The 19,764-nt window shown below is 33.1% G+C and overlaps 5 protein-coding genes across 7 annotated transcripts; 1 reads left to right on the top strand and 4 right to left on the bottom strand.

The window, feature by feature from the left end:
* Positions 1–17: 17 nt before the first annotated feature.
* LOC116337913 (regulation of nuclear pre-mRNA domain-containing protein 2) lies at positions 18–6,415 on the bottom strand. 2 transcript variants are annotated; one of them, XM_031762875.1, is made up of 9 exons: positions 5,537–6,415; positions 5,264–5,390; positions 4,916–5,187; positions 4,496–4,833; positions 3,674–4,423; positions 3,413–3,566; positions 3,138–3,245; positions 2,583–3,075; positions 18–130 (listed from the first exon to the last, which is right to left on the bottom strand). In XM_031762875.1, exons 1-9 carry the CDS (start codon positions 5,721–5,723, stop codon positions 124–126), a joined length of 2,436 nt encoding a protein of 811 aa, XP_031618735.1. In that variant the 5' UTR covers positions 5,724–6,415; the 3' UTR covers positions 18–123. The 2 variants fall into 2 exon arrangements, with proteins under 2 accessions (XP_031618735.1, XP_031618736.1); XM_031762876.1 differs by having other exon boundaries at positions 3,479–3,566; positions 5,537–6,407.
* Positions 6,416–6,626: 211 nt separating this feature from the next.
* LOC116337914 (ATP-sensitive inward rectifier potassium channel 11-like) lies at positions 6,627–8,728 on the bottom strand. Of its 2 annotated transcripts, XR_004200835.1 has the most exons (8): positions 8,471–8,728; positions 8,158–8,336; positions 7,878–8,093; positions 7,534–7,820; positions 7,319–7,474; positions 7,080–7,260; positions 6,848–7,016; positions 6,627–6,725 (listed from the first exon to the last, which is right to left on the bottom strand). XR_004200835.1 is itself a non-coding variant. In XM_031762877.1 (7 exons), exons 1-7 carry the CDS (start codon positions 8,616–8,618, stop codon positions 6,921–6,923), a joined length of 1,263 nt encoding a protein of 420 aa, XP_031618737.1. In that variant the 5' UTR covers positions 8,619–8,728; the 3' UTR covers positions 6,782–6,920. The 2 variants fall into 2 exon arrangements, 1 of the variants encoding a protein (XP_031618737.1); XM_031762877.1 differs by lacking the exon at positions 6,627–6,725 and having other exon boundaries at positions 6,782–7,016.
* Positions 8,729–8,923: 195 nt separating this feature from the next.
* LOC116338191 (homeobox protein ceh-36-like) lies at positions 8,924–19,758 on the top strand. Its single transcript, XM_031763300.1, has 3 exons — positions 8,924–8,983; positions 18,640–18,772; positions 18,899–19,758. Exons 2-3 carry the CDS (start codon positions 18,710–18,712, stop codon positions 19,682–19,684), a joined length of 849 nt encoding a protein of 282 aa, XP_031619160.1. The 5' UTR covers positions 8,924–8,983; positions 18,640–18,709; the 3' UTR covers positions 19,685–19,758.
* Positions 9,027–10,703, bottom strand: LOC116338190 (ATP-sensitive inward rectifier potassium channel 8-like). Its single transcript, XM_031763298.1, has 6 exons — positions 10,494–10,703; positions 10,212–10,427; positions 9,687–9,973; positions 9,442–9,597; positions 9,194–9,374; positions 9,027–9,129 (listed from the first exon to the last, which is right to left on the bottom strand). The coding sequence occupies exons 1-6, from the start codon at positions 10,632–10,634 to the stop codon at positions 9,067–9,069; spliced, it is 1,044 nt and encodes a 347-aa protein (XP_031619158.1). The 5' UTR covers positions 10,635–10,703; the 3' UTR covers positions 9,027–9,066.
* LOC116338189 lies at positions 13,034–15,743 on the bottom strand. The gene is made up of 4 exons (XM_031763297.1): positions 15,063–15,743; positions 14,770–14,987; positions 13,860–14,693; positions 13,034–13,797 (listed from the first exon to the last, which is right to left on the bottom strand). The coding sequence occupies exons 1-4, from the start codon at positions 15,551–15,553 to the stop codon at positions 13,334–13,336; spliced, it is 2,007 nt and encodes a 668-aa protein (XP_031619157.1). The 5' UTR covers positions 15,554–15,743; the 3' UTR covers positions 13,034–13,333.
* Positions 19,759–19,764: the final 6 nt, after the last annotated feature.

Below are 19,764 nucleotides of genomic sequence, written 5' to 3'. Positions count from 1 at the left end.
TTGAATCTGATAACAATGGGTCCGTCCTTCGTTGTTGGCCGATTATCTCGATCATACTCACAAAACAGATGTTTTCGAAGCTGTCCTTCTTTGTTTTTTGGCTCAACATTACAGTCAATGGCCTCAGCTCCTACGCCACAAAATGAAATTTAAAAATGTCAAGAAAAATTACAATCACATACAAAATCGTTAAATTTTATTTAATTTCATTGTCTTTTTCTTATTTTCTTCTTTTTTTTAAATCTAAAATCACAGTCGAAATTTATCTTAAATATTATTTAAAAAAAAAGTCTTTTGTCAATTTTGTTTTTTTTTTTTTTTTTTTTTTTTAAACTAAATTTTCCTTTGGTATTCGGCTTTTACAATACAATCACATCTTTTTTTTTACCATTCGACAAATAATGGAATAACAAAGCAACAATGAGCAATTTTTTCATTTTGTTTGAAATAATTTCTGCTTTCTATTTCTATGAAATAATTTTATTTTATTTTGATTGAGATGCTTTCAACTTGATGTACGGCGTAAAACTGAAAACAATTTTCAGTAAAATCGTAATTTAATGGATACAATAATATCGCGATTATATCAACCCTTACATACGCCCACAAAATGAAATATTTTTAAAATTGTACACTCACTTCCGATTGATATCGACCAATTTGAATTAAATTCGTCAACATTCCACGATCAACATAGATTGATTCGGTGTACTTGTTGAACGAACTCGATACTGGAATGCTCGATAGAATGCCGTAAATCAAATGTACGTAATAATGCAAATGCAGAAACATTCAAACACGAATAATAATTCAATTTTAATCATATGGAAAAAATTGTTTGACAATTATAAACACACAGAGAGAAGAGTATACTACTAGCACTAGAAAATGATCAAAAATTTGTTTCCCTAATTTTGCTTTTTGTTTTGTTTTGTTCTGATTACAACTATTCGATAATATAAATTAATTGGTTTATGAAAATGTCCAAATGAAAATATGTTGTTAACCTAAGGCAATTTACAGCAATTTTTCCATGTTTTTCAAGCGAGTCGATAAATCACAGCAATATTTAACTATTTTGAAAATAAAAACATACATCAAACGATAAGAACTAGAGACAAGAGTTAGCTCTTCTGTCCGCAAAACCACATAACTGTATGGATCGGTAAAATGATTTTTTTTTCATAAGGCAAGAAAAACACAAATAAAATGTATGGAGTGTAACGAAATGAGAAAAAAAAATCGTTTGGATAATTGTTTTTTTGTTTGTTTGAAAATAAAATTAATTTTGGAAAACAAAACGATTAAAATCGAGAGAGAAAAAAAGAATCAAAGAAAATTAGCGGAATGATGTGCTCAGGTAGAATGGCGTGTATTGAGATCAAAGGAAAGAGTCAAAAAGAATAAAATTTCTTTATTTAGCACTGATTTAATTGGTTTTTCTTTTCTTTTTTTTCTTCATTCGATTAATAGCATCGAATCGCAGATCCAAATTTAAAGACTAACAAGTCTTAACTAAATTTATGTATGTATCGTTAATCGAATTTATAGTTTTTTTTTCTCTGTAAACTTCACAATATCATTCGACGTCCGTATCCATAGATTTATTTGTGAATGAGGACAGTTATAGCCTTTGAACGCATTGTACCTAAATGGATTTATGCAAATAATTCACATAATTTATTTGTTTAATTTACATTTTGATTTTTGTTTTCTTCATACAATTTTGTTTTTGTTTTTTTTTTTTTTGGGGAGGAGAGGGTTGTGGTGGCTTTTCTTTCAACTCAATTTGAGGGAAATGTCTTTAAACAATTCTTAATTTAAAATCGATAATAGTGTCTTCGTTAACAGTTAAATAACTCCGACAATGGAGTTGTGACATACTTAGAATCTAAAAAAAAAAGTTCTTTTTTTCTTCATCAACAAAATGAATGTTATCAAGCGAGAGATGAGATGAGACTGGGTGGTGTACAACGAAAGCGAATGTTGTATATGGTGGCCGACATCAAATAATATATGCGAATGTGTGTGTGTGTGTGACACGTGTGTTTCTGAGTTAGCATAATAATGTTAATTGCAAGATGTGAATTTTCTTACAAATAATTTAATATATATTTTTATTCGTTATTTTCAGTTTGTAAACTCAAGAAGAAAAATAATAAACCACTTCATGCTTAGAGTTTATTTTTTGTTTTGTTTTTTTTTTTTTCGTTCTCTTTGCTTATTCTACCCTCAAAAAAAGTGTCAACGCTATCAACAATTCAAAATGTTGATATGTGGGACAAAATAAAAGTTTCATTACATATTTCAATCGATTCAAATGTGTGGCGTGGTATGTGGTGACTTAGCTAATCCATTATTTGTCATCAGATAATTGTAATAAAAATTACATCTTTATTTCATTTGTTCCTGTGATTTCCAATGGCTTTTTTTTTTGGTTTTTCTCTGTATTTTAAAATTCATTCAATAGCCATTATGAGCGCTGCTCGGTTGTTTTGCAATGCATTTTATTTTGTTTCAATTCGAGTGTGTGGTATTTTGTTTTCAGCAATTGTTTTTTGTTTTTTTGTTTAATTAATTACCAATTTCGATTTCCTCCACGGAAATTTGGACGATAACCGCCACGCATTGGACCTTTTTGATTTCTAAAATACGGTGAATTTCCACGAATCGATTGATTATTGTTGCGATAATTCATTTGTGGTGAATGCGTTTGATGCGGTGAAAGGACGCGTGGATTGTTCAATAAGAATGGATTTTGTGGCGGTTGATTTGGTGAATTGGCATCGATATCAGGCATCAGTGAATTATGATGGCCAAGAAATGGTGGTCGTGTATTGTTGAAACCGGTTGGTATGTCTAGCAATGGACGTGGACCAGGTCTTGGCATCGGTAGATTTGAATGCAGCAACATTTGAGGTGGTTGCAGTGAATGCAAGACATCTTGAGCATTTGATCGAAATGGATTTTGCCGCTTTGAGTCGACTGGTGATGTGTACGAATTTGGAGCTGCACCCAATAAACCCTCTGATCGCGTGTTAATGTTTGACGTTTGCAAATCATCCACTGATTTATCTAGAATATCAGAAATTATTACCGAAACAAGATTTTGGTTTGAAACACAAATGAATAATTACTCTGAAAGTCTGGAATTGTATCGAAATCTTCGTCTGACATCTCCATGTCAATGCTCTCTGTATTGTCACGTCCGTTATGTGCTTTAGATGGCGAACGATTTTGTGAAGCTGAAAATAGACAATTTTATTTTCGTCATGATTCGGTTGAATTTCGGTCAAACTCTTTTAAAGTATCGCTACGCAATATATAATAATGGCGGTGATACTTTCAAGAGATATCAATTATTTAATTGTTCTATTTATGTCTAGGACAGTCCGATCATTATGAAAAGTACCTTTAGCATGTGAATGCTGTTGTAAAGGTGTATTTTGAAATCGCAATAGCGAAGCGTTCATTTTACCTGTGTCTGACGTATTTATGTTCGATGATAAAAGCATAGCCGGCGGTGAGGGAGGCGGCAATAGCTTTGAGTCTGGCGCATTATTTCTCTGTAGAATTAATGATAGAAATATTGAATAGAATCGGACACATACATTTAAAAACAACAACAATAATAAATGCTGCAGATTATAAATAAATATTACAAATAAATTACCATTGAATCGATTTGTGAACCGTTTGCATCTTTATCGGTGAGTTTTGGCGAACCAGTTAATGAAATTAAATTCCGGTGATCAACATCACTGAGACGACCACGATCCTTTGCCCCGAGTGCACTCAATCCATTCATTGGCAATATTAATTGTCGATGATCGACATCGCCGGCACCGGCTATATGTGAATCATTTACACCCGGTTCAATGTATTCAATGACATTTGTATTGATGCCTTTACGTTCGTAATGTGGTGGTGATCTGGGTGCATCCATTGACTGATTGAAATTTGACTCTTGATTGGCATTCCATGACATATCCATTTCCCAATTATCCTGTTGATTGGTTGAGGGTGGCAGCGGCGGTTGTGCGATTGGTGCATTAAATGTACTCGAATACGATTGATTGTATGACGAATTGTTTGCATCACCACTGAACAAATTTGTTGTGGATGTATTTTCATATTGACCGAATTCGTAGGTGCTTGTTTGTTGCGATGGAAATGCGGATCCATAATAATTTGATGATCCAACGGCAGGCACTGGTTGTGGTGGTATTGCCGGTGTGTATGTATCATGCATTAGAGTTTTGAAGAAATCATCTATATCATTATCCTTTGACGTTGAATCGATCACCTGAATATGTGCTTCGTTTCCTTTTGGACTCGACGCCGAAAAATCGTTGATATCAAACGGCAAACGTCCACCATCCATGTAACCCATCATTCGATTGGTTTGTGCGTTGAAAGAATTCTACAAATGAATGTGGCGTTAAAACTCCATAAAAAATAACCATATATCGATTTATTAATAAATCAAACGAACCTGATTGAAATTCTTCTCTCCCGGCAATACAAAGTCATTATCTTGTGGACCCGGTGATGGTGCATTTATATCGGGCGATGGTATTGGGCTTGGCAATGTCTTGGTCAGATCTTCCAATCTTCGTTTCATCGTTTTAATGCTGTTGCCATAGTTTCGATAGGCTGTTGCGACCACCTTAACCTCACCCCGTTGATTGTGATAGAATGCATCGGCTTGATCCAAAACTGAAATCAATGTGGTTCGAGCTTTGATTTCATTCGATAATGCTTTTATATAATGCTCCAATTTAACACGTCTCTCAATAATTTCCTTTTCCAATTCCTCAACTTGACTTCGATCTACATACAATGGCGGCAATTCAAAGACGTTTTAATCATTTTTATTCAAAAACAAATGTGCAACAAGCAAGAAAAAAAATACCTTTCAATTGGGTAATTGAGTCTTTATCACATAATGGTGCTTTTGGCAAAGCTTTAAAACTTCGATCAGTTTCTTTTTCCAATTTAATGCAATTTTTAACATTTGCCACCGTAATAGTCGCTTGTTCATCGTCATTTTCAGTTGGCGGCGGTTTTTTCGCTGGATTTATACTCAGCAATCCACGTAAATCGGACAAGAATTCTTCATTGTAAATGGCTCGCTGTTCCCATATTCGAAATATTCGCTCAATTTTATGTTTGACTTTTTCTTCCCTGCAAACGAAAAAAAGACAATAAAACATCAATAAATTGTAAATTTTAATGCGATGCAACCACACATTATACATACCTAACCATTGTGGTGGCCCTTTGTAATGCCGTACCCCAACTTTCGACAAATTCATAATTTTTTCGTTTGCTGTACTGAATTACATCGTTGGCTAAATAAAACAAAGTCAAGCGATGCTCAACTTTGACTAAAAATAAAATGAAACCATCAAAATTAAATTCAAATATTAGATATTATGACCCCGATTTATGTTTATCGTGTTATTGATCAAATTGATAAATGTTGCCATAATGATTTTTTGGCCGGATTTTGTTTGTGTGCATTTGATCTTACCCTGTTTGAGTACAAGCAACCAGCTCGTAACGATTTTTTTGTGATGAGTACGGTTTTGAAGACACCACGCTGATAGCGCCTGTATGCTATCTTGTGTGTCTTTTAAATTGCTTAAACGTTTTTCGAACTCCACCGAATCAAATTCGGCTTTGCTGCTCGATTTTTCCATGGTTTTGTCACTTTTCATTTGTTCAAATTTTGTTTTTTTTTTCTTCTTTTTCGCGATTTTTCTTTCTACTATTGCTCAATTCCACTGAGGCGTAAACAACGAATGTCACTTCATATAAATCGACACCAACGAATACGGAAAATCAAGAACTTAATAATTCACACATTATGGGCGCCATAATATAATCAATTGTCTTTTTTTCTTATTTTTTTTTTTTGAAACAAAATTTAGCCTAGTGCACAATTGTTACATACAAATCTCACTTTACAAAACACATGCATTGCGATGATTGAAAATTGCTGTCATATTATATGGTCCGTCGTACCACTGACGTATGTCTCTATTCTATTTACTCTCCCTTGCCATACGCATTGAATTTCTTTTCCCTAGCTATAGGCACCGTTTCACTTGGTGATTTTTTTTCACAATCTTTCAAATTATATTTTATTGCTTTGAATGTTCGATGCAGTGTAATTTTTATTTCATTTACCAAACCGCCGATTTAATTCTATACCAAAGAAAATTGATTTTTCTCTTTCTCTCTTTGGCCAAAGGATTTCGAAACTTAATTGTGGCACACCAAATTTAAACTTAAACCAAAACAATTGGCTTGAAAACAAATTAAATATACGAATTTCAACGTTTGTGTAAACATACAACGGTTTTATTGCATTTAATAAACGATTTTTTTCACGTAAATATTATTAAATATTATGCGACCCGAAAATACTATTCAAGATGTACATGTACACGCCATTTTTGTTTTTGCAGCTAAAACTTTTTTCTCACACTCTAGATGTTGTCGTGTGTAGATGTTTCATTTACACTGTGAGGAGACTTTCCATTGACAGTGTAGTGAGTTTGACAAGCACACCAACAACTCGGTGAATATGGCTATGGAATAAAAGTGCAAAATGCATTCAACACCAAAACGTTCAGTCATACAAATGTCAAATTTATTGGGCGCGCACATTGTATGGACGATGGCAACACTAATTCAATTCGGCGTTTTGTTTACATCTACGAATATATGTGAATATGAAAAATAATAAACAACTTTACGGTGTATCTTTTGTTTTATCATTTTTAAATAACATTTTTTGAATTATTTTTTTTTTTAAATTGCCGTTGAATAATAATACCTTTGCGAATATCCTTATTTCTTTCGATTTTAGTTTTGGAATTTTGTGTAATTTTTAGTTATTGATACATTTGTTAGATATTACTGGAATGGCTATCTTTGCGAAAATGATTTTTCACCTTTTCGCTGATTTCATCGAATCGTTGCGCACTACATAGCGGTGTATCAACCTAAAATTAATTCAACATACGATCGATTCAAGTGAAACAGATAATTATTTTGAAATTGTTTACCTCTTCAATCACATCAAATTTATCATAATCAACAAAATACTTTTCACTTTCTGCCTTATATTCCGTCATATTGACAAATCGATGACCCCATGCAATTTCACGTGACAAATACGATGTACGTTCTTCTGTTGTTTGTCCAGTCGATGCTGATGCACCAGTGAACGTAACAATTATTTCAAATCTGTAAATAAATAACTTAAAATCGCATCAATGGTGAAGTTACATGGTGCTTTTTTTACCTTTTCTCTAAAAACTGTGGAGCAGAGAGATTATACAGTGGACTTTTACGATCAATTACATGACAAACGATCACTGGCATAATGATGTGAACACGACCATTGTCTTGAAGTTTCAGTGGATATTGAAACTGATTTAATATATCACCATTATTCGATCTAGAAAGATATTATGTATGATAACGCCATATCAGCTCGAAAAAACAATATTTTCTCACGAAATTTCGCCAAATAAACATGCTTGCACTCTGGAATCAATTATATGAATTTCGTTTGGATCACAAACTCGAAACATTAGGCAGTGCTTTGAGTCTCGTTGGCAAATTACTGCCTTCCGGCTAAATTTAAGATCATATGGCTTGCGTGATGGCCGTGTTAATTTTGCATAAATGATACCAATCAATGTGCCATCAATGGCAATGCCAAATACAATTTGTGCTACAAATAAAAATACAGCCTCCGGACACTCTTCGTTCGGGAATCTCTCGCCAAAACCGATGGTTGTCTACAATAAAATATTTTCGATATTTATTGGCTGAATTTGGTTTGATGCTCATATTACCTGTATTTCAAAACTAAGAAGAAAAAATTCGACATAGTTCGTTGCACCCTCAACGCACGGCATATCACCTTCGTGCAATGGATTTCCACTTTCAACGTCAAACTCTAAATCATTGTGTGCATAAGAAATCAAATACCAAGCCATTGCGAAGATGATCCAACAGCCGAAAGCTATAAAAAGATATGCCGATATAACGATACGCCAACGGGTCTCAATCTACAAACGTTGAATTGCAATTAATATCAATTGATGAATTTGTCAAGATAAAAATGAAACTAACAATTGTCGTAACAAAATCCTGAATGTATCGCTTCGACCGTTGTGGCAAATTGGAAAAACTAATATTTCGTTCGCCCGATTTATCAATCACGCGTCTTGGCCTTTGTGGACGTCTTCCTGTTTGCAAACAATGCACTTCCATACTTTGACTGGGCTCCGAACCATTCGAAAATTGCGGGTCTTGAATTATTTCACCGAATACAAACTCAATTAGTTACAAACAAATTCAGTAGCAGAGAAAAATTGTCTTTGTTTTTACTATGACACAAATATTTTAATTTTATTTAATACGCCTTTATTTTTATCTTTATCACCTGATATTCGATGTGATGTGTCTGCTAATCTAGCTTTTTTGCTCTTGCCACCGTTGTCAGTCATTTCACACGACTTTGAAATACAACTAACTTGATTTGTTGCAATAAATGTACTGCATGCCAGATTGAGTCTCTTATATGATCTCATTGTTTAAGCAGATTTTCCTGCATATTCATTTTAATGAGCACAATAAGCGCAAATACAAACTCTATTCGGATCAAACTCTATAATTCTATCTAATTCACATCGCTGTTTTAATGAACGCCCACGATTTCATTTGCCATCATCACTTAAAGTTGAATATACTATTCAGATGTTTATTCACGCAAACCTTCCGTTCCATCAATAAGTTTTGTACTCATCGGGGAGAATAATTCCGAGCACTGAAATGGATTTTTTCGATCAAAAAGAAGCCAAAATGTTGAATCGCTTCGAAATACAATAAAACATGTTTTTTCGTGAAATAGTGTATTGTTGTGATGTAGTCCAGACTTCTCCAAGGCTTTGACAATGTAATTACACGTTTCAATAACCACTATAAAACTTAACGATCTACCTAAAGATACATCTATTCTATCGAAGTATTTTCTAGTTTTTAATTTAGCGCTGATTTTGTAATTTCCGTGAATCTTTGTGCACTGCATAAAGGAGTGTCAACCTGAAAATAATTTATATATTCGAAATAAAAACAAAACAAAAAATCTGTTCACACGTTATTCTACCTCTTCCGTCACTTCAAATTTGTCATAATCAACAAAGTATTCTTGATTCTGTGCATCATATTCTATTATGTTTACAAATCGATGGCCCCATATTATTTCGCTTGATAGATATGACGTTCTATCTTCTGTTATTTGGCCAGTTGAAGCAGATGCGCCGGTGAATGTCACAATAATTTCGAATCTATGGTTAAACATGCATATTATAAATCATAAAATATTCATAATTCATGTGAAAAAAAATTGTTCACCTTTTTTCGAGAAATTTCTTAGCCGAAAGTGTATACAACGGACTTTGATCGTCAATCACGTGACAAATAATCAATGGGAATATGATATGAACTTGTCCATCATCTTGTAGCTTAAGCAAGTGTTGAAATTGATTCACTGTGTCACCGTCGTTTGATCTACAACATTCGATTTAAAAATTTAAAAGACATATATCGTGATTATATCTATGAAAATGAAACTACATAAATGAAAGAGATTTGCCTACGTAATTTCTCCATATAAAACGACATGCAGTCTAGAACCAATTAAATGTGTCTCTTTTGGATCACAAATGCGAAACATTAGGCAGTGCTTTGATTCTCGTTGACAAATTACTGCCTTTTGGCTGAATTTCAAATCATATGGTTTCCGAGGCGGTCGTGTTAGCTTCGCATAAATAATTCCAATCAAAATACCATCGATACATATACCACATATGATCTGTACAACGAAAAGAAAAACAGCTTCCGGGCACTCTTCGTTTGGATATCTCTCACCAAAGCCGACAGTTGTCTACTTGATTGAAAGTCTATTTTTTAGTTTTGGTTTTTCTTATTTATCGAATTTCTGAAGCTCTAGATGACGTCATGAGAGCATTGATTGGAAACATGTTTATGGAATATTCGAATGCTTTTATTGAAGTAATCCAATGATTCGGAACTTTGAATATGAAATTAATTTATTTTCAAATCAATGAAGATCAGTCATAGCTGAACTTCAGATACTTTTATCAAAAAAACCTCTACTTCACCTGTATCTCAAAGCTATATAGAAAATAATCCGTTAAACTAGTAAGCCCTCGGAGACATGGCATATCACCTTCATGCAATGAAACTCCACTTTGACTGTCGAAATTCAAATCATTGTGCGCATATGATATGATATACCAAAATACCGCAAACACAGACCAACATCCAAATGAAGCAATTAAATGTGCACATATGACGATTCGCCATCGCATTTCAATCTAAATCATCTCAATTCAATTTAAGATTAAACTTTTCTTTTATATAAGTATCACTGGCAAACTTACAATGGTGTGTACAAGATCCAGAATGTATCGTTTTGATTTTTCCGGTATATTGACAAAATTCACATTTCGCTCACCATGTTTGCTTATTAAACGTCGTGGTTTGTGTGGTCGATCTCTGTTTAACCGACAATTTGCATCCATATTTTTTCGTTTTAGTATAATAAAGAGTACTTGATTTGTGTATCAGTTAGAACAGACGTTTGACTGCTACTTTATCAAATTCATCATGCCAAACTGCAATATTAGTCTTTGGCGACAATTTGTATGTTATTCACATCTTTGACACCTGATTTCTTTCTACGATAAGGTGATAAGATAACACTAATCAACGGCACGATGCAAGAGATGAGTTATTCGTGGTTCGTTGGCCTTGAATTTTGTTAACATTCATTTGATGCGAAATGAGTACTTTTTCACGGAGACATTTATTTAAAAAATCTTGAAATAATTCTTTTGACTCTAGTCACGAATTAGTTTCAAACTTTTTAATAAGCTGGAATGCATTGTTTTTATCAGACAATATATTTAGCTGTCGTCATCTGGATATTACAGCTCATCTGGATATCGTCAGCAGATGATACAAAGTGAAAACAATGGAATTGATTGTTATAGGTATATACGCTTGTTATATACTGGTATTACTATAACAATCACTTCTATTGTTTTCACTTCGCATCATCTGCTGACGGCATCCAGATGAGCTGAAATATCCAGATGACGGCAGCTAAATATATTGTCTGGTTTTTATCAACATCAGAGAGAATTTAATGATTTTTTTTTTTTGAATATATATTATGAAATATTGAGTAATTATCATTCAACACTTTTTTTTCAGATGTTAACATTTTTATTTAAATATTTCAATATTTTTGATGGTACATTGACATTAATTGATACTCTACAAACGAGTGACCGAATTAAATTTAACAATATAAAAAGTGTACCTGAATAGTTGGCCTCACTAGAAACCTGATTAACCAGTGAATTTCGTATTTTTATATAGTTCGCTGTGCTTCAATGCATTCTTGAGTTTGCTAAAAATGTGAACCACAATCAAAAATTTAATATCATGATTTCATTCAGTTTTAAAGCAATAATCACTTACTTCCCAGTGTAGCCATATAAACGATTAACAGCACTAAAAAAATAATCCAAACAAAATATTAGGACTGAACAAAATTTACACATTATAATTATTCTTACTTTTCTTCGGTCGTATCATCACTGCAAAAAGAAAACAATATTAAATTAATAAATGTTTATCAGTTTTGTATTTAAACTTTTATCTCAAACTTACGTGACAATTCCATTTTTTCTCAAACTGAAAACGAAATGAAAAGAATCAAAATTCTGATTTATTCTCAATATGAAACAATAAACTTACATCGCTAGCATTAAACCACTTTTATTGCTTCTTTCCAAAAAGTTTCTAGCTCTGAAATAGACAGATTCAGTGTTAGTGTTTTATCATATTGAAAAATTATAATATATATAAAACTTACTTAGTCAGCTCATCATCTGATGGTTTTGCGCTTAATCATTAAAAATTATCATTAATTTTAACTGGACATTTTTAACAGTTTAATGAATCGGCGAAAAAATATCTTTTATTTACCCCAAAATCATACTTCAACATAAAAATATTTGATTTTTGCTTATTCTTTTTATGTTGAAGTACTATTTTAGTAAAAATAAGTGGCATTTATTCAGCACAACGATTCAAATGGAAATTACCTGGTGTGCATGAAAACTGCGGCAGCAAGAAAGATGATAGCGAATAAGTATTTCATTTTCTTTTGATTTTTTCTGGAACAAAGTTTATTCGGAACTGATAAATATCGGTGATATTCGACCCATTTTAATTTTTATTGCAAAAATTTTCTTGAAGAAAAGCAGTAAACAATTTATGGAATTTATTTAATTTAAATTTATAAATTGATTGAAAAACAATATATTTTTCTCGTCTTACATTTTTTGGCAACAGATGTTTTTACAAACACGTACATGATAAAATTCAATATACAAATGCGTCAACATATTTTCTAGGCAAGAAACAAATTATTATTATTCATATTTTGAACTTTTTGGTTAAAAACAGTAATTGATATGGCCTTGGATTTTTCTGGAGTAGCGAAATTGATGATTTGAAAAAAAAATAATGGAAATTTTTGTAATATCATTTTTTTGGTTTTATTATCACGAATTCTGTTTGGAAATCGAAAAATTATTTATATGACCTCACATGCGTTAGATGTTTTTGTTATTGACACGTTATTGTTTTGAAATTAAATGATGATTTCAAAAGATTCAGTTTGGAAAGCGAATATGAAAATATATTTCGATATAAATGTAATCACTTGCCAATGGCCATTAGCCAACTTATAATTGTGACCATTTCTTCAAATGACCATTTGATATATGTATCATTTAGAATGGACTACCGACTGCTTTATAAAATCCATCAAGCTAAATGATGCTGATTTTTTTCTACTAAGAAACACTTAGAAAGTTTGAATAAATGAAGCGTTATCAGATACAAATATATAAAAATGAAAGTGGCTTTATTTGAGATTCTTTACATTTTATTCAATAAATTTTTTCTTTGCACGCTTAGAAAACAACTGATGTTTACACGATGTAAGATATAAGCGTTATTTGTGGTTCTTTGACCTTGAATTTTGTTTACATTCAATGCGAAACAAGTACATTTTCTTATGAAAACATTTCTTTGAAAAAAATACAAACTTAAACAAGAATTTGATTCTTATTACTACAAATCTTACGAATTAGCTTCTTAGCTTCTAAACTCTGTACAAACGATCTTATAAAAAAATATTCTATTATTTCGGATTCAATTGTTGTTGCTCATGATACCGGCGCAGCAAATTCTCCGATTCTTTAGCATAAATAGGCCATTGATCATCAACTGTGTCTCGATGCAACATTGCTGCGATTCCTTCTTCGTACAATGCAAGTTGGTCTTCGATTTCACAGTGATTTCGGAATCGGTGATTGAAATCACTTTGAAAATAACGACCTTGAATGTACCGTACATCTGTTGTGAGTTCTCGCATCTTTGTTTGAACGGAATCCATTACATTCTTTTGCCAATTTCGGATTTGATTCTCAAATTCTAATTCAAGTATTCGTAATTTGTCGCGCAGCATTTCGCTGAGCATCTGTGAATCGATGGTTATTTCGTTGCTGTTATTACAGCTTGGGATTTGTGTAACCGTCAATGGTTCAACGACTGTATCAGCTGGATTCGGACTCGATTGATGATTGTCCGGACGATTTTCTTTATCTGTGAAATGGAATAAATTTATTTAATGTGTATTTATGATTTTTCCCCATTTTTATACTAACCTTCTTCGCCGAAGCCAATTTGGCTCTCAGCACCTTTACCATGGTATATTCGTTGAACATAGGCGGCAAACGTGTCAGCAAATTGCTTATGATCAACTGTGTGCAACCATTTTTTTGGATTTGCATCGGATTGATTATTAGATCTCGATTCAGTTCTGGGTAGTGCTTCTTCTTCTTCTTCGATCTCTTCCAATGCCACTGTTGTATGAGTTAAACGACGACGTTTTGATTCAATCACTGGTTTTTCCATTTTTCCACTCTGATTTTCTTTCATTTCTGACACTTTCATAGGTATACTTTGATCTCTGCTCACCGTCATATCCATAGACAGTCGTGATTGTTGGTCCGAAGACGATTCAAAACGTGTATCACCTAAAATGGACAATCGAGTTGGTGTTTCGGCCACTGAATCCATTGAAAAGTCATGAATCTTCTTTGTTGCCAGCAAATCCGACCAACTATCACGTCGACTTGCTGGTGTTGCGGCTACTGGCGTTTCGATTATATTGTTGTAAGGCGATACATCGAATGCACTCATTGGACTGCAGCCACTTGATGGCCGTGATGTGGCATTTGTTGTCTCTAGACTTGAGCCTATGCTTTCGACAAATGTATTACTTGCTACACCTGTGGTGACACTGGGAATGAATGCCACTCGTACAATTGCACTATCATGTACTCGTTTTGTATCAAGCGGTTCCTTCATCGAACGAAAATCATAAGAAATGACATCTCCTTTCAAATTACCAGCCACTAAAAACGTGCCACATGACGACACGCAAATCGTTGACATTGGATGGGGTTGTTTGTATTGCTGCACCTTTAGACTTCTACCTATTTAAGGAGATCAAATGAAACAATTGAATGACCGATGAGAAAAGCGAAATTGTTAATTTTAATTTTTACTCACGTAAATCGAATACGTTGATGCTGCAATCGAATCCACATGTTACGAACAAGTCTTGCGATGAATCGTACATGGAAATATCTCGAATTGGCGCGTCGTGTGCCGCTTCCTCGAAGAATAGCTTCTTTTTTGTTTGAATATCCAACATAGTAATGGAACCATCATACGCACCGACGGCCAACGCAAACTTTCTGACCGGATGAAAACGTACTAACGTAGAACTGTGTTTTTAAAAAATAGGTTAGAATTAAATAAGAATTAATAAAAAAGAAAAAAAAAAACGAATAAATACTTACTTGCCACTGAACTTAAATGTGTCGGTTTTCATGCCAGTTTTAAGGGCAAATAAATTAATATCAGCACTATCATAAACCGCTGCCAAATATTCATTTGTGTTCGAATAGTCCAGGCCAACTACACTGTTTCCCAATCGATCCGGTTGGAATTTAATCGGCATGTATTCACCGCTTCTTACATGAAAAAATCGAATGATGCCAGTTGTCATACCAAGTGCAATCTCTTCACCATTAACTTTTGCAATTGCACCACACGATATGTCATCCACTCGTCGCTTTTTAATGCGTTGAATTTGTTCTTTGCCATCGCTGTTTATTGTGCGCAATAATTCAAACCCGAATTTTTTATTGAATTCTACAAAACAATTTTTGCCAGGAATAACTTGAAAATCGACGGTCTCATCACCAACGTGTGGATGTGTGTATTTCGAACTTAGCGTGGGAAATGACAACCACTGTGTTTTCTTTGCCGTCGCAATGACATCAAACATATTGCTATTTTGCTATTACCGATGACTTATTTGTCGGTTCCCACTAGAAAGATCTTTTTTTCTGAAAATTCAATAATCAACACGTAAAACAATATAACTAACAAACACAAATCAAATGAAATAAAACATTTAAATCGCTTAAGAATGCATTCGATCGAATATGTTTTGGATATGTGTGTAAACGGTTAAATGTACGCTTTGCTTACGAATTTTTGATCGAGTATATGTTTGACGTTTCTGTATGGTGGTGAATTCGGTTCGGGCGAGTGGTGTGCATAAAATTCACCAAATATTGTAAGTTATTTAATAATCTAGTCAGTTCAAATTCTAACTAGATTGATTCCATAACTATTTTTTGATTTTCTGAATTAATCTGAATGAGTTTTCTCGAAATTCTATGGTTGTAGTTAATTTGAATATTATATTGAATTTCGCAATTTTGTTCATATGTTGAATCTAAAATCGCAAAAAGTATTTTGCCATTTTCATTTTTCAACGATCAAATTGCCAACAATAGTAATTTATCAATTTTTATCGTTCATAGACATAACTATTGGATAAAAAAAATTAATAGACGTTTTTTTCAAGCTCAAATAATCTTTGGAAATATAAGTAAATTATTTGAATGAGAGTCAGTGCCATCTAGCGAAAGATTAGTCTTGGTAGTAAATGTGAAGTCACATGTGACAAAGTATAATAACACCAAAATTCATTTCACATGTATACAAACCGGCTTTTTAACATTTGTTATGAAACCCAAAGAATGAATGAATGATCAAAATAAATCATTTCGTTTTTGGTTTAATATTAAAAATTAAAGCATGCTTTTCATTGTGTTGATTCGCGTAGATACGAAAATTCGATTTTAATATAATTACTTTTAGGTAAAAAGCATCTTTAAATGAAGGAAAATTTGTCGGATACAAACTTTGCATATAAACAACGATCAATTCGCATGATGTTGTAATACTTTGAACTGTCACTTCAAATTTAACATAATCAAGGAAATTTTATTCTTGGAAAAATGTATTCCATTATGATCCCATATGATTTCATTGGATAGATATTATGTTTTTTTATGGTTTGTTCATTTCAAAAAATCTTTATAAAGATTTTAAAAAGTATAAATACTTTTATAGAGTGCTTTGTAACTATCAATAATTAAAATGATTCTACTCGACTTTTCTAGAAAAATTTTTATCAGACATTAGGTTTGAGCTATGGATATAGCGGCTGCTATTTCATAGCTGCTATTCATAGGCGCTATTTATCTCGTTTTAATGCATTTATGCATTTTGTGCGTTATTTTCTACATCTCTCTCGTACTCACATTCAAATGTACAAAAGAATAGTAGGCTATGATATTCCTACTCGGTGTTACACACAGCACACGAATTAAATAGCGCCTATGAATAGCACATAAAATAGCAGCCGCTATATGCATAGCTCGAGCCTAATGTCTGATTTTTATTAATAAACAATTTTGCGCCGAAATTATTCGAATTTGCTGCGGTTTTTCATTCAAAAAGTCAAGACCTTTTTTAGCTCATCAATGTAGAAAATTCAGGGAAATTCTTTCGAATTGGCCAAAAAGTGAAGAGCAAACAAAACGAAATTTGTAGTTTTCGAAAAATCACTTCCCCCTGTAAAATTTACCTCGCACATTACCGTCATGGATATATCAATAATAATTTTATATTAAGGCAATCTGGCACTCCCGGATTTATCCCGAACAAAAAATCGCTTGACTCGTATGCCCGGATAAGAAAAAAACCCACTATTTTCATCAATTTTTCAAGAATAACATCAATAGTTTGGTTTTTTTTATATTGACAAATCCCTTTTTCAAAACTATATAAATATACATCAAGTCATTTTTGTGGAAAACGAAAAATATTACAGAGATTTTCTGTGACCTATATTTATGTTTTGGCTTAAAAAAATGAATTTCGGCCGGATTTTCAGTTTACAATTTTGAGATTAGAGCAAATTCGGATCGACATAAAAAAAATCTGACAACCTATATATTTAATAAGAAATCTTTAGATTCATTGGTGTTAGACGTTTTAAGAAATGAAAATGACTCAATATCAAGTGCACATATGAAAAGTAATCGCTTGCCAATTGCATGGAAAAAGAACTTTGAACAATTTTCGAGTATTCGACACGAACAATTATGCCAAGTCTAATTTTTATTTATGTTGCATCGAAAGTGTGGCGCTAGAACTGCGAGCCACACGTTCATTAAGATCATAAATAAATCTACTATAACCATTAATATGTTCGCAACAGGTAAACCGGAATAAACAAAATGTGCACAAGAATAGAATGAAGGGGAAAAATCAGTTCATTTGGCTTTTTGATTATGTATAGACGATGGTTTGGGCAATTTCATGTCGATTGAAAAAAAGAATCGATACCGGAACGAAACCATGTGTAAGGTGTGTATATACAGACAAAGACAGACACAGAGACGCATAGAGTGTAATTGATTTTTGTGGGCACGAGCCTAATATTCATATTTTGTATTTTGACAATCATATCGTCGTTCACACAAGCAAACAAGTGCATTAATTTGAAAATGGTCTGTCTTACTCCGTTACAAGACGTAACATATATTTAAAAGAAACATATGACCCTTGAATATTATCATTAAGACGTAAGCGACCACAAAATGTAATCATTGGAACACATATTGCATACATTGACTGCGCCGCCATGTTACTAACATAGATTTTGAAAAACTTATTAATTACCAAATAAACATCGATTAGACAATAGAAATAAACCGAAAAAGAGGCGAAGAAGAATAATAAAAATGAATAAAGTCCGTCGGGTTACATATCTCGACGTCGCTCTTCTGTCTTTCCTTCCAATTGTACACATATATGCAAATTTGCATTGAAAACTCAGGTAAAGAAAACACACTGAGCATTTGTAGTCTATGTATTTGTCTCCATACATTTTGTGTATAGAGAACACCATTTTGCATTTCACTTTGCATATCCCCTCTTAAAAGTAGATGTTCAGTCACTAGAACCTGTATAAATATACGTGACAAAGTATTGCATTTATCATTCACTCAGGTGTTTTTGAAGCGTTAACAAGTTCACATTTTTTGAATTTCATTTTTAAAAACCACCCCATCAACCGAAAATGTTTACAACTCAACAAATTTCATACCCCGCAGCATCAAGCAGCTACACCATTCCATATGAGGTATGTATTGTTATAGTTTGTTTATTTTTTTTAACAATATGAAACGTGATAAAACATGAATAGAAAATGTTTAATTTTCGTTAATTTTGCTTAATCTAATTTTCAATTTTTTTCTTCTTTTTTCAGCAAAATTGGGTTGCCGATGCACCACAATTGCCAAGCTATGACCACGTTCAAGTACCTTACCAACAAATGGAAGCAAGACCACCTGTTAAACTTGGTCGTAATGGAAAACCGAAAAGAATCCGCACCAATTTTACTGCCGATCAATTGAGCGAACTTGAAAACTTTTTCAAGAACACTCGATATTTGACTCGTGCAGCTCGCATCGAAATGGCCAAACAATTGGAGTTGAACGAGCGTCAAGTGAAGATTTGGTTCCAAAATCGTCGTATGAAGGAGAAGCGTGAGAATCAAACATCAACCAAGCCAACTAATGCCGGTTCCGCTTCACCATCCAAATCATTATCATCAAACGCATCATCGCCATCATCGCACCGATCTGGAATGCCACCGAATCAAGTTGGTCAATTGAACGATCACCAGATTCGTGAAAATTTGATGCAGTACCAAAACTTCCAATATGTGAAAACTGAAACACAGGACACCGATACAGTTTACCGTCCCGTTTACGAAACTTATATAGTAGACGAAAACGATCAAGGCATTCCAACCGAAGAAATTAAAATTGAGGATGTTCAAATGCTAGAATTGAATAACACCAGTTTAATTGAAGATAATTTTATTCAAGAATATGATTACATTCAATTGCAAGACGAAAATCAAGGTCTAAGCGAAGGATTTTTCATGACTGATATTGAAGAAACAACAGACGATTCCAGCCTCCCATCATCGGGATTGATTATGCACACCGATTTCCATTCAATTTTGTCCGAATTAGTTAACCTTTAATTTTTTTTAAAAAGATTTTAGTTTCTAAAAACTATAGTTAAATCGGTTAGAATATTCGTGAGTCCAGAAAATTTGTTAAA

This window comes from Contarinia nasturtii, unplaced genomic scaffold, assembly GCF_009176525.2.
Source record: "Contarinia nasturtii isolate CC-2019 unplaced genomic scaffold, AAFC_CNas_1.1 Cnas_scaffold_350, whole genome shotgun sequence".
Taxonomy (NCBI): Eukaryota; Metazoa; Arthropoda; class Insecta; order Diptera; family Cecidomyiidae; genus Contarinia; species Contarinia nasturtii.
This window is presented reverse-complemented; position numbering and strand designations above follow the sequence as displayed.